At 36.2% G+C, this 13,667-nt stretch overlaps 1 protein-coding gene across 8 annotated transcripts in view; it reads right to left on the bottom strand.

Annotated features, from left to right (window-relative positions):
• SPATS2L (spermatogenesis associated serine rich 2 like) overlaps positions 1 to 13,667 on the bottom strand; it is a 165,724-nt gene that overhangs the window by 36,122 nt on the left and 115,935 nt on the right. For 7 of the 8 annotated variants that reach the window (XM_061186132.1, XM_061186124.1, XM_061186116.1 and 4 more), the window contains one exon: positions 1,216 to 1,422. The exons of the other annotated variant lie outside the window; for it this stretch is intronic. In XM_061186132.1, the coding sequence (XP_061042115.1) occupies positions 1,216 to 1,422 (207 nt within the window). The remainder of the gene's footprint in view (positions 1 to 1,215; positions 1,423 to 13,667) is intronic. 8 annotated transcript variants of the gene reach the window in all.

Raw genomic sequence — 13,667 nt, 5'->3', positions numbered from 1 at the left:
GTAAAAGAAAGTTCCTTTAAGAGGATGTTTATAACCCAGACTGGGTGGTTGCGTGGCCCCTGAGACAGCTGGGATCTCACCAGTGGGCTCTCTGGATGGGCCATTTGGGGCACATGTGTCTCCTCTGCCCTTTGGAAAGAGGCTCTGATCATTATGTTCTATTGCAAACTGTAGTTTCTTAGAATCTGATACGTCTAAAGACCATTTGTGCTGCTGGCTCTCTCTATAGACACCACTCTGCGTGGTTTAAAGCCAACAGGGCTTCTGGAAGAGGAAAATGACAGAGAGGTTGGGAGAGGTACAAATGAACTAGAGAGAGGACAGAGCATCACTGCCAGGTACCTGGCTCTGGCCCCATCAGTCCTGAGCCAGGCCTGTAATTATAGCAGCAGCACTTAAAGCAGCTCTGTGGGTGCCAATCTTGCCTGATTTCCTGAAACTGTCACTAGGGTTTACAGACAGTGCAGAGCAAACAGGCAAATTGTACTTATCCCAACAAGGGCACGTTTCTTAGAAGAAAGAAATCTCTCTCAAGAAAAGTGAGAAGGTATAATCAAACCCAAGCCAAGGAAATCAGATGCATCTGAGGCTGAACGAGAAGAGTATTATTTAATCTTCTGGCAATCAGAAAGGAAGTGATTTAGCCCCTTTCATTTTTAATACCAGCTATGTGTAAAGTATATCAAAGCTCAAAAAGTGATAAAAATATAATGTGTCAAATATAAAACCCTCTTTCAGTGTATACTGTCTGCAAGTCCTAATACAGAACTGAATTTACATGAGGAAGGTCATATCAGAAGAAGACACAGCAGCCTCTAAACTCATCTTCATTCAGTGCAAGTTCAGCACTTACAAACTCACATATTGGGGAAACATTCAGCCTTCACATTGCTAAAAGAGCTCCTGCATTAACATTTGCTTTATAGGATGTAAGGGGAGAAAGTATTTGTGGTGCAAATTTATCCATGCCTACAGAGAGAAGAATGGCCACAGAGGGGCAGAAAAAAGGGATATAATTCCACTTAAACATTCAAGACCTTTAATTAACAATGAAGGAATCACATCTGGCTTTCAATCTACGTGGCTCACAGAAAGAAATGCAATTTCATGTGTATCTCTTCACTAAGCAGCATCTTTTGGAAAGTTCTGTCATTCGGGTACTCCTCTGTGTGTACAAAATATGTTGAATCATTTGTGCAAAAGAAATCACTTTACCTCTTTTCTTTGCCAACTCATCTGGCTTTATTTCAAGATGAGCTGCAGGGGCATTGGACTTAACAGGAGAAGTTTTTGCCTTAGGCTTGCTTGGGTTACAAGGCTGCTCAGCTGACCAGTGTAGGCCATCTGACCCCTCTGGTGTTCCATGTATAGGTTTGGGGTTCCCATCTAAGGATAGTTTCTGTTGCAGTGGTCTGTTGCCTTCTGTAAGAAAACACCAAATAATGACTGTGAAGTGATAAACTAAAAACACTGATGATAAAGTGATGGAGGATGCCGCGATTTTTGTTTTTGTTTACATGTTGGCAATATTGCCTTTCACTGCAAAGTCAAGAAACTGTTTTAATAGATGTCCCAGGAGATGAAAGGATATACTGGAAAGAACCTTGTACTTGGAGTTACAAGAGCTGGGTGGGTGTTTTGGCTCCAGTAATTACTTGCAGAGTGACCCCAGGCGAGCCACTTATCTCTGAGCCTTAGTTTCCTCACCCATAACCACCCAGGAAGGTCATTAGGAGGCTTACATGAGGTGAACAGTTTGTTTTCCCCCATTCAGTAAAGGCTTAGGCGTCTTTAAGTATGATTTCATATTGAGGCTATAAAAACATAGCCCTCCCATCTCCAAGTGCTACATCAATGTCTTGTGGTATTTTATTCAGAATTAATGAAGGCAAAAGAGTGATTGGAAATAGGGCAAGAATGTAGTGACAACAGGTTCTATGATCATTTCACCTAATTTATGGAAGGATTAAATCAGGAAACATCATCACAGTAACTCAACTACATTTAAAATCTAGGGAGTCAGATTCTCTCTGGAGCTTTAACAGATGTGGCAATAAATTAAGCAGCGCATTGCTTTCGGCGTCTTTTAAAGGTAGGTTCCTATTTAGTTATTGCTGGAGTGAATTAAATGGCACCTTAGTGGCCTGAAAAGGAAATGTATCACCATTAACATCTTACTCGCAACCAGAGAGAGCTTTGGGTGTGAGAAAAGGGGAAGCCGGCATGCTTTTGCAGGTCAGGTTCTTAGAGAAAGCTGGGTGTAGTGGAAAGAGCGCAGGTTTGGCACCTTCTGATCTTCCCGATGTCTGGATGACCCTGTAGGAATGACTGCACTTCTCTGGCCAACTGCAGCTTCTACCCAAACAGAGCACAACATCATCTCTGTGACGCCCAGCCCCCTTTCAGATAGTCACCCTGCCTCACTTCTCTCTACTCCGTGATGCCTCTTAAAAACTTAGTGCATTATACTCTAACACAGGGTTTCCATGTCTGTCCCTTCCTTGCAGAGGCTATGACGCACGTGAAGGCAGGTGCTAAAATCATATTCGTTTTTGAAGCTCCAGTACTTGTGTCTAGCTCAATAGCTATCTGTAGAATTGTGACTGAATGAAAGTACTCTTAAAATGATTTCATAGGAAAAAAACAAGAAACGAAGAATACCTTTCCTGACACTGTCACAAACATTACAGAGACTACACTTGGAAAGTACAAAAGAATACGATCTGGTCCTCGTCAATTTGATTTTAGACATTTGCGCATGTATGATGGGTAAATCTGACTTTAGTTGCATCCATCATTTACTACCTATATATCAAAAAGGCACAGCATACGTTTTTATGGGCTGAACACTGAATGCCCGTTAAAATTTACTTAAAGGGAAATTACAGCATCCAATGAAATGTTCAGCCCAGGTGGTGAACAAAGTAAATAAGTACCGAAAACATCATTTCCTCCAGTAATAAAACATTTAAATGGTAGTATACAATTTTATCTTCAGTTATACTAAAGTTTGGAACTTCCCTGTAGAGCAGTAGTTGTCAAACTTTAGTGTGCATGAGTTTTCCCCTAGTACTTACTGCAAATGCAAATTCCCCAACACCTCCTCCAGAGATTTCGATTCAGAAGTAGATCCAGGATTCAACTTCCTAGGTATTTCTGTTGGGGTGGAGATGGGTGGTACCTAGGTAGTACCACCCACCAGGAGAAACTCTACTGTGAAAGATGAAAAAGTAATTTTTTTTTTTTGGCCGTGCCCCGTGGCATGTGGGATCTTAGTTCCCTGACCAGGCACTGAAGCTGTGCCCCACTGCAGTGGAAGCGTGCAGTCTTAACCACTGGACCATCAGGGAAGTCTTGAAAAACTAATTTTTTGATGAATCTATAAATGTTTTGTTAAAAGTAATTAAGTATAGGCTGGTTCCACCTCACTCCCTCTCTAAATCATACCTGAGATTCAGGCTTGATGAAATATTATAAATTGAGAATCTAAAATACAGCTCATTGTACATAGTATAGTAAATTACTGTTATTCTTGAAAATAAGGGGATTTCTATTATAGCCTAGTGGAAATAATGACCTTAGAACAGAGGAAAATATTATTCTGTTGAATGCAAAAGCATTTTAAATGGAAGATAAGCATGCAAATGAGCTTGGGCTCATTAACCTAGAGCTGAAAATATTTTGTTTGTGTATCAGAGAACTGATATGTGGGCTACTGGTTCATTTCATCATTCATCCAAAAACTATTTATTGAGAAATTTGAGTAGTAGTATTTTTTTAGGTCCTGAAAAGCTGTCTCATTGGTGAGGTCATTGAATGCTGGAAAGATCTGAATTCTCAAAGACTACTTGGATATATTTGCACACTGGCTGTACAGATCGGTCTCCAAATATAGTAAAACTCTAGGACTCTTTCAGATGAAAATTGGTGGAGAGTTATAGAACCATAATAGAATTAGGTTCATCTTGACCACAAATCCGGATATTTCTAGCAACAGAATAACCAGAGTTCTTTCCTGGATACAGTGATTCTCCTTTAACATTATGGGCTAGAAGTACCATCAGTTTTCTACCTTTCTGGAATCCACTTGTAAACTTCAATAGACTATAGTTGACTTGGCATTGATTCATATCACTGTCCATTAAGGTAGCCACTAGCCACATGTGGCTGTTGAACACTCGAAATATGGCTTGTCTGAATCAAGTTGGCTGTAAGTGTAAATTACACACTGAAATTTGAAGACTCAGTACAAAAAAAGAAGAATTAAAAATATTCCTTTGATAATTAAAAAGATATTGATCACATGTCAAAATGATTTTGGGTATGTTGTTAGATAAGATATATTACTCAATTTAATTCACCTGCTTCTTTTTTAATGTGTCTACTAGAAAATTTAAAATTACATATATAGCTCACATTATATTTCTATTGAAAAGCACTAATATACACCAAAAGAAGCACGAGATTGTTGGTCTCTCTAGACTAAGAGAGTATTGATTTTAGTGAAACCTTAAAATATCCTCTGCAATTTCTACATGAGAAAAGTGGAGACAGTCATGTATTATCTTGTTCATCATTACATGCTTGGTGCCTTGTGAGTACATGATGAATACTGAATGGATGCACGAATGATTGAATCAGCATTACTTTGGTACTGTGCATGCCTGGGGCCTTTCCAATTATAGGGAGCCTAGTTTGATATGAGTCTCTGGCTGTGTCTTTATCATATAGTCATCAAATACTTGAACCAAAGTAGCTACATCTTGGAAAGAAAAGTTCTCTCTGGAAACACCCAATCTGCCCAGATTTCAATAAAAATTGTATGCATTCTAATTTAATCCTTGTCCATGTATTTAAAAAATTGCTCCTAGAAGCTTATGTGTTTTTGAATCTATTACCTAAGCCTTCCTTTTATTAAAAATACTTATCAAATCCCAATATTTATATAACTTCTTGAGTATGGTTCTGGTTTCTGATTCAATTTAACTCAACAGACCTGTATGGAGTGCCCACTCACTATGTGCTTGCCTTGGCTAATTCACAGGAGGTAAACGGGACATAGTCTCTCTGCCCTTAACAACTAGTATATAAAATTGAAAAAGTAATATAAGACTCCAGCATGATAAATCTGAGTTGACCTTTCCCCACTGTACTGTCTTGGCACCTTTGTTGAAAATCAATTGACTGTATATATGTATTCTATTTCTGAACTCTATTCTATTCCACTGATCTAACTGTTTCTCCTCACCCCGATACCACACTACCTTATTTACTAATTACTATATAATGAGTCTTAATATCAGGTAATGAATGTCCTCCAACTTTGCTCTTCTTTTTCAAGACTGTTTCAAGATCTTAGGCCCTTTGCATTTCAATATGTGTATTTCTACAAAAAAATTCTGATGAGATTTTGCATTGAATCTATAAATCAATTTAGAGATAACTGGTATCTTAACAATCTTGCATCTTTTGATCACTGAACGTGATATATCTTCCCATTTTTTTAGGTTTTCTTTAATTTGTCTCAGCATCGTTTTAAAGTTTTTAGTGTCTTGTGCATCTTTAGTTAAATTTATTCCTAGGTATTTTAGATGACATGCAAAATGTCACTGCATATAATTTTTTTAAAATTTCATTTCCCAACTGCTGGTTGCTAGAATGCAGAAATACAAATTAACTTTTTATATATTTGAACCTGTACCTAAAACACCTTGCTACTTTCCTTATTCGTTTTTTGCTTTGTTTTGTTTTGTAGCTTTCTTAAAATCTTCTACATGGGCAATAATGACATCTGTAAATGAAGTTTAATTTCTTCCTTTCCAATCTTTCCTTGCCTTATTGGGCTGGTTAGGAATCCTAGTACATTGTCGAATAATCATCCTTGCATTGTTCTTGATCTTAGGAAAACTACATTCAATCTTTTATTATCAAGTATTATATTAGCTGTATAGTATATTTTTCATATGTTTATCAGTAAATTCTCTTATATTCTGGGAGTTTTTATTTTGTCAAGTGATTTGAGATGATCATGCTGTTGTTCTCTTTGATTTTGTTAATGCAGTAAATTACATTGATTGGTTTTTAAATGCTAAATCAATGTTGCATTCCTGGAAAAAAGTACCCTGGTCATGGTGTATTATCTTGGGTTTATATATTGCTTACTTCAGTTTGCTAATATTTTGTTGAGGATTTTGCTCTTTTACTCATGAGCAATATGGTTCCTAAATTTTTCTTATAATGATTTTTGTCAGGTTTTGATAAGGTTATGCTGACCTCATTAAAAGAGCTGAAAAGTGCTCCCTTCCTTCTATTTCTAAACTATTTCAGAAAATAAAAATTTGTTTAAGATTGCTATTATTTCTTTCTTAAATGTTTTTAAGAGTTCACTGGTGAAGCAATCTGGGCCTGGAATTTTAATTACCAATTGCTTTGATAGGTTTCGGGCTATTCAAATTTTCTATTTCTTATGTACATTTTAGTAATTCGTATTTTTTTAAGAAATTTGTCCATTTCACTTTTTGGCATAAAGTTGCTTATAATATCATGTTTGTTGTTAGTCTTTAAATGAATGAGGGGTCAGGGTCAATTTCATTACTGATATTGGTAATTCGGTTATTGTATTTTCATTATGATGTAGTTCAAAATATTTTCTAGTATCTCTTGTGAATTTTTTTCTTTGACCAATGGATTATTTATTTATTTTTATTTATTTATTTTGGCCGCACCGTGTAGCTTGAGGGACCTTAGTTCCCTGACCAGGGATTGAACCTGGGCCCTCAGCAATGAAAGCGGGGGTCCTAAGCACTGGACCGCCAGGGAATTCCTGACCAATGAATTATTTAGAAGGCTGATTAACTTCTGAATTTTTGGAAATTTTCTAGATATCTTATTGCTATTAATTGTTAATTTACTTCTATTTTTGGTCAGAGTATACTCTAAAGATTTCAATACTTAAATTTTGTTTTGAAACTTATTTTATGGTCCAGTGATCGGTCTATTTTGGTGAAAATGCCATGTGCTCTTGAAGTGGTTGGGTGTAGTGTACTACAAATGTCAATTAGGTCAAGTTGGTTGATAATATTGTTCAAATCTTTTACACTCTTACTGATTTTTAATATACTTGCTCTATCAGTTGTGAAGAAAATGGTGATAAAACCCATAACTATTGTGGATTTCTCCCTTTCTTTAGTTCTATCAATTGCTGCTTCATGGGTCTGGAAGCTTTGTTGTTAGGTGCATGTAAAGTTAGGGTTGTTATGTCTTCTTAAGGAATTGATCAATTTATTATTATGAAAAGATACTAATTATCTCTGGTAATATTCCTTGTATTGAAATCTTCTTTGGTGTTAATATAGCCTCACCAACTTTATTATGCTTACCTTTTGGATAGTATATCTTTTCCTTTCTCCTTTACCTTTTGGCCTGTCTCTCTTTCTATGTAAAGTGCATCTCTTGTAATCAGCATATAGTTGGGTCTTGCTATTTTATCCAGGCTGTCAATCTCTGTTTTTTAATTCGAGTTTTTAGTCCATCTCCATTTAATGTAATTTTTGGTATTACTGGGTTATGTTTACCATTTTGAGTTGTGTGTATTCTTTATTTCTTTGATCTTTTTCCTTACTTCTTTTAGGTGAATTTGTTTTCAAGTAATAGTTAGTCTTATCTTTTTTTGTGATACCTCTTCATTCTTTGTCTTTAGAGACTGTTCCAAGGATTACAGTATGTATCATTAATTTATTACAGTGTCCTTTGAATCAATATTATACTGCCTCATGTATAATGTAACAACCATACAATAGTATAATTCCACTTACCCACTCCTGTCAATTGTATATTTATAGTCATATATTTTACCTCTACATTTGTTGTAAACCTCACAATACATTGTTATTGTTTTTGCTTTACACAGTCAATTGTTTTTTTAAAAAAAATAAGAGGAAAAAAACCTTTTCTTTTCATCCATATATTTACCATTTTCAGTAGTTTCCATTTCTTCCAGCAGATCCAAATTTCAATCTGGTATCATTTACTTTCAGCCTAAAGAATATCTTTCAGCTTGTTTTGTAGTGCAAGTCTGCTGTTGATGAATTCTTTCAGCTTTTGTTTATCTGAAATTATCTTAGCTTTACTGTCCTTTCTGAAGGATATTTTCACTAGATATACAATTCTGTATTGGCAGTTATTCCCATTACATTACAGATTTCATTCTAGAGTTTTCTGGCCCATATTGTTTCTGATGAGAAGTCAACCTTTATTCTTTTTGTTGTTTCCTGTTTGCAATGTGTCTTTTTTTCCCCCGGCTGCTTTTAAGATTTTTGTCTTCACTTTTGACTTTCAGCAGTTTGACTATGATATGCTTTGGTGTGATTTTCTATCATTTACTCTGCTTGGATTTTGCTGAGCTTTTTGGATATGTGGGTTGTTGTTTTATGCTGAGTTTGGAAAACCTGTGGCCATAGTTTCTTCATAAGCGGCCTCCCTCCATTCTCTTCTTTTTTTCTTCTGAGATTCCTATTGCATATCTGTGAGACTGCTTGATACTGTCCCTTAAGTCACTGAGGCTCTGCTTTTTGTTGCTGTTTTGTTTTTTCTTTTAATCTTTTTCTCTGTTCTTCAGTTTGTCTATTTTTATTTTTAATTAATTAATTAATTAATCCCCGACCAGGGATAGAACCCATGCCCCATGCAGTGGAAGCGTGGAGTCTTAACCACTGGACCTCCAGGGAAGTCCCTGTTCTTCAGTTTGGATGATTTCTTCTGACCTGTCTTCAAGTTCACTGATCCTTTAGTCTTTATTGTCCAAATTGCTGCCAAAGGCATCTGATGACTTTCAAAAAAATTCAGTTATTGTACTTTTTAGTTCTAGGATTTCCATTTTATTCTTTTTATCTCTCCTAAAATTCTCCTCTCTTCACCTTTTTTTGGTAAAATTTTAAAACATATTTATAATCCTTATCTGCTGATTCCAACATCTGGGTTGTCTATGGGTCTGCTTCTTATGACTAATCTTTTCCTTCACTATAGGTCACATTTTCTTCTTCCCATGTCTAGTAATTTTTTAAACTGGATACTGAATATTGTGGATGACACATTGAGAAACATTGGATTTATTATTTTCCTCTAAAGAGTTTTGTATTTTGTTCTAATAAGTCATTAAAATACCAGCATATCACTCTCTGCTCCCCCCACCCTGCCTTTTGCCTTGAAGGCAAATGTTAGGCATCTTATAAAACAAGCTGGAATGGAAGTAGGTAAGGGGATAGTAGACTGTTCCTTAAAATACCTTTATTTAATTACCCTGTTTTATATTTCTTTTCTTAAGTTTGCCCCGCATCCCATCTGCTGACTCCAAATCCAGAGTTTCCCCATTTTCTGACAGGCAGTCAGCCTCCTCCCTCCCAAAGCTCTCTCCCTCTGAATTCTATGCTGCAGCTTCCCATACTCTGCTTCATCAGTCAATCCTCTTCCACCTACTTTTCCTTCCTCTAGAAATTGAGGCCCTCTTTTCCCTTTTCTTCATTATTGTGGATTTCTATATTTAAAAATCCTTTACTATAATTCAGTGGGGTTTATGATGAAGAAGATATAAATTCATGCCTTTCTTTTTCTTAAAAAATTCTTGATATGCTTTGCCAAATTATTTTCCAGTCACTTGGACCCACTGACATTCAGCTGTAATGCATGCAATTGTTCTCACACTTAACTCTTGCCAATACTGAGAACTATCAATTTTCCAGTTACTAAATCTCAGTATCAACTTACATATTGGACTTGTCCTTGACTTGATTTATTTTACAGAGCAAAACATGAACTGTGGTGGTTGTTTTTTGTTAACAGCACCAGAGAAAACAAATCTTCCTTTTGGGAGAAATACGTGAACTTAGATTCAAAGATTTTCATAATATATGTACAGCCATGTATGTGTTCAGATTTGAAAGTTTCTGAAAACTCCTTTTTCTCTTTAGCTTCTACTTTTTAGTGAAAGCCTCATGTACTTAAAAGTAGACTGAAGGAAGTATATGCAGAATTCAAATCTAAATTTAAAGGATGTCTTAAATACAGAGTAGTTCTAAAACAATTATTTTAACCCATTGAGTTAAGATGATTTCATAGTCTCCTATACAAATGTAATTTCAGTAAATCACATCATTTGATGACAATTAACTTAGTATTGTAAAGTAGTTCTATCTAGAAAAAACCAATAAACAAAAAATAATTTTGTTGTTATAAAATAATGCCTAAAATTGCTAATATCTGTGTTATTTAAAGCATTACCATTCTCTTAAAAGTATCAATACTTAAGTGAATTCAATAGTGTTTTATGATAACCAATAATAAAGTAATTGGTAGTTCTTTAATCATTGATCGTAGTGTTCTTAAATACTCACGAAAGAAGAAATGTAAATGGAAACTAAACATCTTAAAAATGTTCCATCTTTCTACTAATCAGTTTTACAAATAAAAACAATGAGATTAGTGCAATCTTTCTGGACGGCAATATATTAAGCACTTAAAAAATATCCACACCCTTTGAGCCCAATAATTCCACTTCTAAGAAAATATGCCAAGGAAATAATCATAATTGTTCATAAAGACTTATATACAAGAAATGTTTGCTACAGCATCGTTTATAATAGCAAACAAATGGAAACAATGCACATGGACAACATTTTGGGAATAATTAAAATAAACATGGCAAATTGCAGCCATTAAGGTCATGTTTTTAAAGAACATACAATGATGAGGTAATGTTTATAATGTCATGTTAAGTAAAAAGCAGAATACAAAAGTTCACCTGCTATATAATATTTGTAAAAACAACCCCTATATATCTGTGCATTTAAAACATTCTGAAATGGAATTTAACAGTGGTTTTTTCTGGGAGGTAGGATATTTTTCCCCTTAAACCTTACTGCATTTTTCATATCTCTCCAATTAATAGAAATGCCTTTTAAAACCAGAAATACAAAATCCATAATTATCTTTAAAAAGCAGCACAGCAACTTAAACTTTTTAATTAACCTACACTTATCCACATATTTTATCATTAATAATTCAATACAACCATGAAAAAGGCTTGTTTGAGTTCCTATCATGTCCAGTTATTGTTCTAGACGCCAAAAACACAACAGTGGTGAAAGACATTTGTGGTTCCCATCTTTATAGAACTTGCAGTCTCATAGGAAGACATATAAATCAAACCACCACACAAACAAATGTAGAATTACAGCTGTGTTAAGTGTTATGAAAGAAAAGTACACAGTATATGAAATCCTCAATTGGAGTATTTGACTTAGGGATATCAAGAATGAATTCTCCATGGAAGTAACAACTAAGCTCACCTGAAATTGCATGAAAAACTAATCAGATGAAGAGGGCAGGCAAGTACATTCCAGGCAGAGACAGTATTTGAGGCAGTTATCAAGTTATTGTCTCTCAACTCCAAATCCACTCTTCTTTGCCCTGCTTTGTGATACTGGAGCTGGACCCTGTAAACAATTCTCTTTTGCCAACTGGCAGAATGTTAGCTTTGTCAGTAGAGGGCAACAAAGGGGCCCCGCAAGGCGATGAAGACAGAAATACACTTCCCATCTAGGTTCTGGTCCTTCATTATTATTATTATTCACCACAGGAGTCAGCAGCAGCCATGCAGAGGAGCTCCTGCTGCACTCTCATGCCATGTTCCCTGGCTCCCCTGCCCTGATAGTGGCTTTGAGCAGTTCCAGTCTATCTACACTCTATGGCAATGGTGGGCTTCTTCTACAGAACAGCTTGGGCCAGGCCCTATGCCAAGATTTCTTGCCACCGCAAGGCGGCAGGCATGTTCCTCCGGGTAGCCACACACCTTGTTTGATGAGGTCAGTCTCAGTTTTAGACTGGGGGACTCTCCCAGTCCTAGTTCCTTTATTGTCCAGCCTTCCTGGAGATAGTAACTGCTCTCTTGACACGTCTAGACCCCTGAGAGTCCTTACTTACCCCTTTTAGTAGTTAGCCACCTCCTACAGTTTAAGTTAGCAATTCTTCCTATTACATTCCTCCCATCCAAATAACCAGTGTGGCTTCTGTCTCCTGACTTGAACCTGACTGCTATACACGGCCAGTACATGGGACTAAGAGGAGACCAGTACTGCTGAAGCAGAGAGCAAGAATGAACATGCTGTGCAATGAGGCTGGAACGGGACACAGGGGCCAGAATATGCTGGGCTTGCAGGAGAGGGTAAGACTTTTGGTCTTTATCTTAAGAGTTCAGATATGTGTTATCTGAAAAGATTACAGGATAGAGAATGATTTAGAGGGGAACAGAGTGAATGCCAGGAGATTAATGAGTGGACACCTAGAGCAGCAGAGGCCCCCAAGAAAACTCTTTTCACATTACAATTATTGTATACCTTAATTTGCATTTTTCATCATCCTTCTATCTCTACATGACAGGCTAATTAACAGAAATTCAGAGGAACCAATAACTTTGGAACAAAGACCAAAACAGGTTTATTCAGAAGACATAATGTCAGTCAGTTCTGCCTTTTCATAACTTCTTTATCAAATACAGATAGATTTTATTATTTTATTCACATTCTATAAGACTTGATCAGCTCAGAGGGCATAAAAGCTGGAAACTTTCTAATCGGAAACCAATCTTTTAGTTTAATTTACATTGTCTTTACAAGGTCTCATACGTCATTAATACCTTTACAGGTTTATTTACATTAAAAGATAATAGATAACAAAGTTGATGGATTAATAAGCTGTCAATGACACAAGGTAGGCATGTTAACTTGATTTGTTTCGCAGACTTATTTCTCTGAAAAACAGGCTTAATTCTCATAGCATTTTGATAGAACCATTTAGATCTTTGTTCAAAATTAAGAAAAAAAAAGGGAAGGCCTTTTATTCTTTGCAAGGAGTGCATTCCATTTAATTAAGTCTGCTTTTAACTGAAACTGCCGTAACAAGGTTTGAGTGGGAAGTTACGAAGGTATCAGCTATTCAGAGATGAGTAGGTTTGTGGTTTTGCTGTAAGGATGCAGCAAAAGTAGTTTTCAAATGAGAAAGAGAAGGGAGAGGGCTCTGGATTTCACCGTACCCAGGTAACAGAAAAACACCCGAGGGGTTTTAATATCCTGTGTCCTCGTGTCGATACATCCTATGTCTGTCTCCATCTCTTTCTGCTTTATCACACACACAGAAAGGAAACAGAGGCCTAAGCCATTGAAAACACAATGTAAGGCCACCCCTAATACTACCTGAACAGTTCAGACACAGTGCTGCTGGAAGCAGATGTTGAGACTGAACAACACACAACTACAAACGAGAGTTAACACCAAGGATCTGATGCCAAAATAATAGAGCGAGAATAATGATAAATGTGCTCTAAACTATAAGCTTCAAAACGCCTGTTCACATGACAGTACTTAATGTCAGCTATATATACTAATAAAGTACTATATCTTTAATTAAAAACCAATGGTTATAACTCTACAAGGGCTTCAGCTAAAATAATCCTTAATTAAAGTTTAAATAAAACATTGGCTGTTCAGACCAAGATAGCTTGATGTGAGAGAATGTGAACAGGGGGCATCCTCAGCCTCAATGTCTCAGCATCCATGTCTCCTCTTCATTCACTCATGTCACGTATGGCCTTATCTGAAGTTGCTACCCACACTTCC

This window comes from Eubalaena glacialis, chromosome 1, assembly GCF_028564815.1.
Source record: "Eubalaena glacialis isolate mEubGla1 chromosome 1, mEubGla1.1.hap2.+ XY, whole genome shotgun sequence".
NCBI lineage: Eukaryota > Metazoa > Chordata > Mammalia > Artiodactyla > Balaenidae > Eubalaena > Eubalaena glacialis.
Note: the sequence above shows the minus strand (reverse complement) of the source record. Positions and strands in the feature narration are given on the sequence as shown.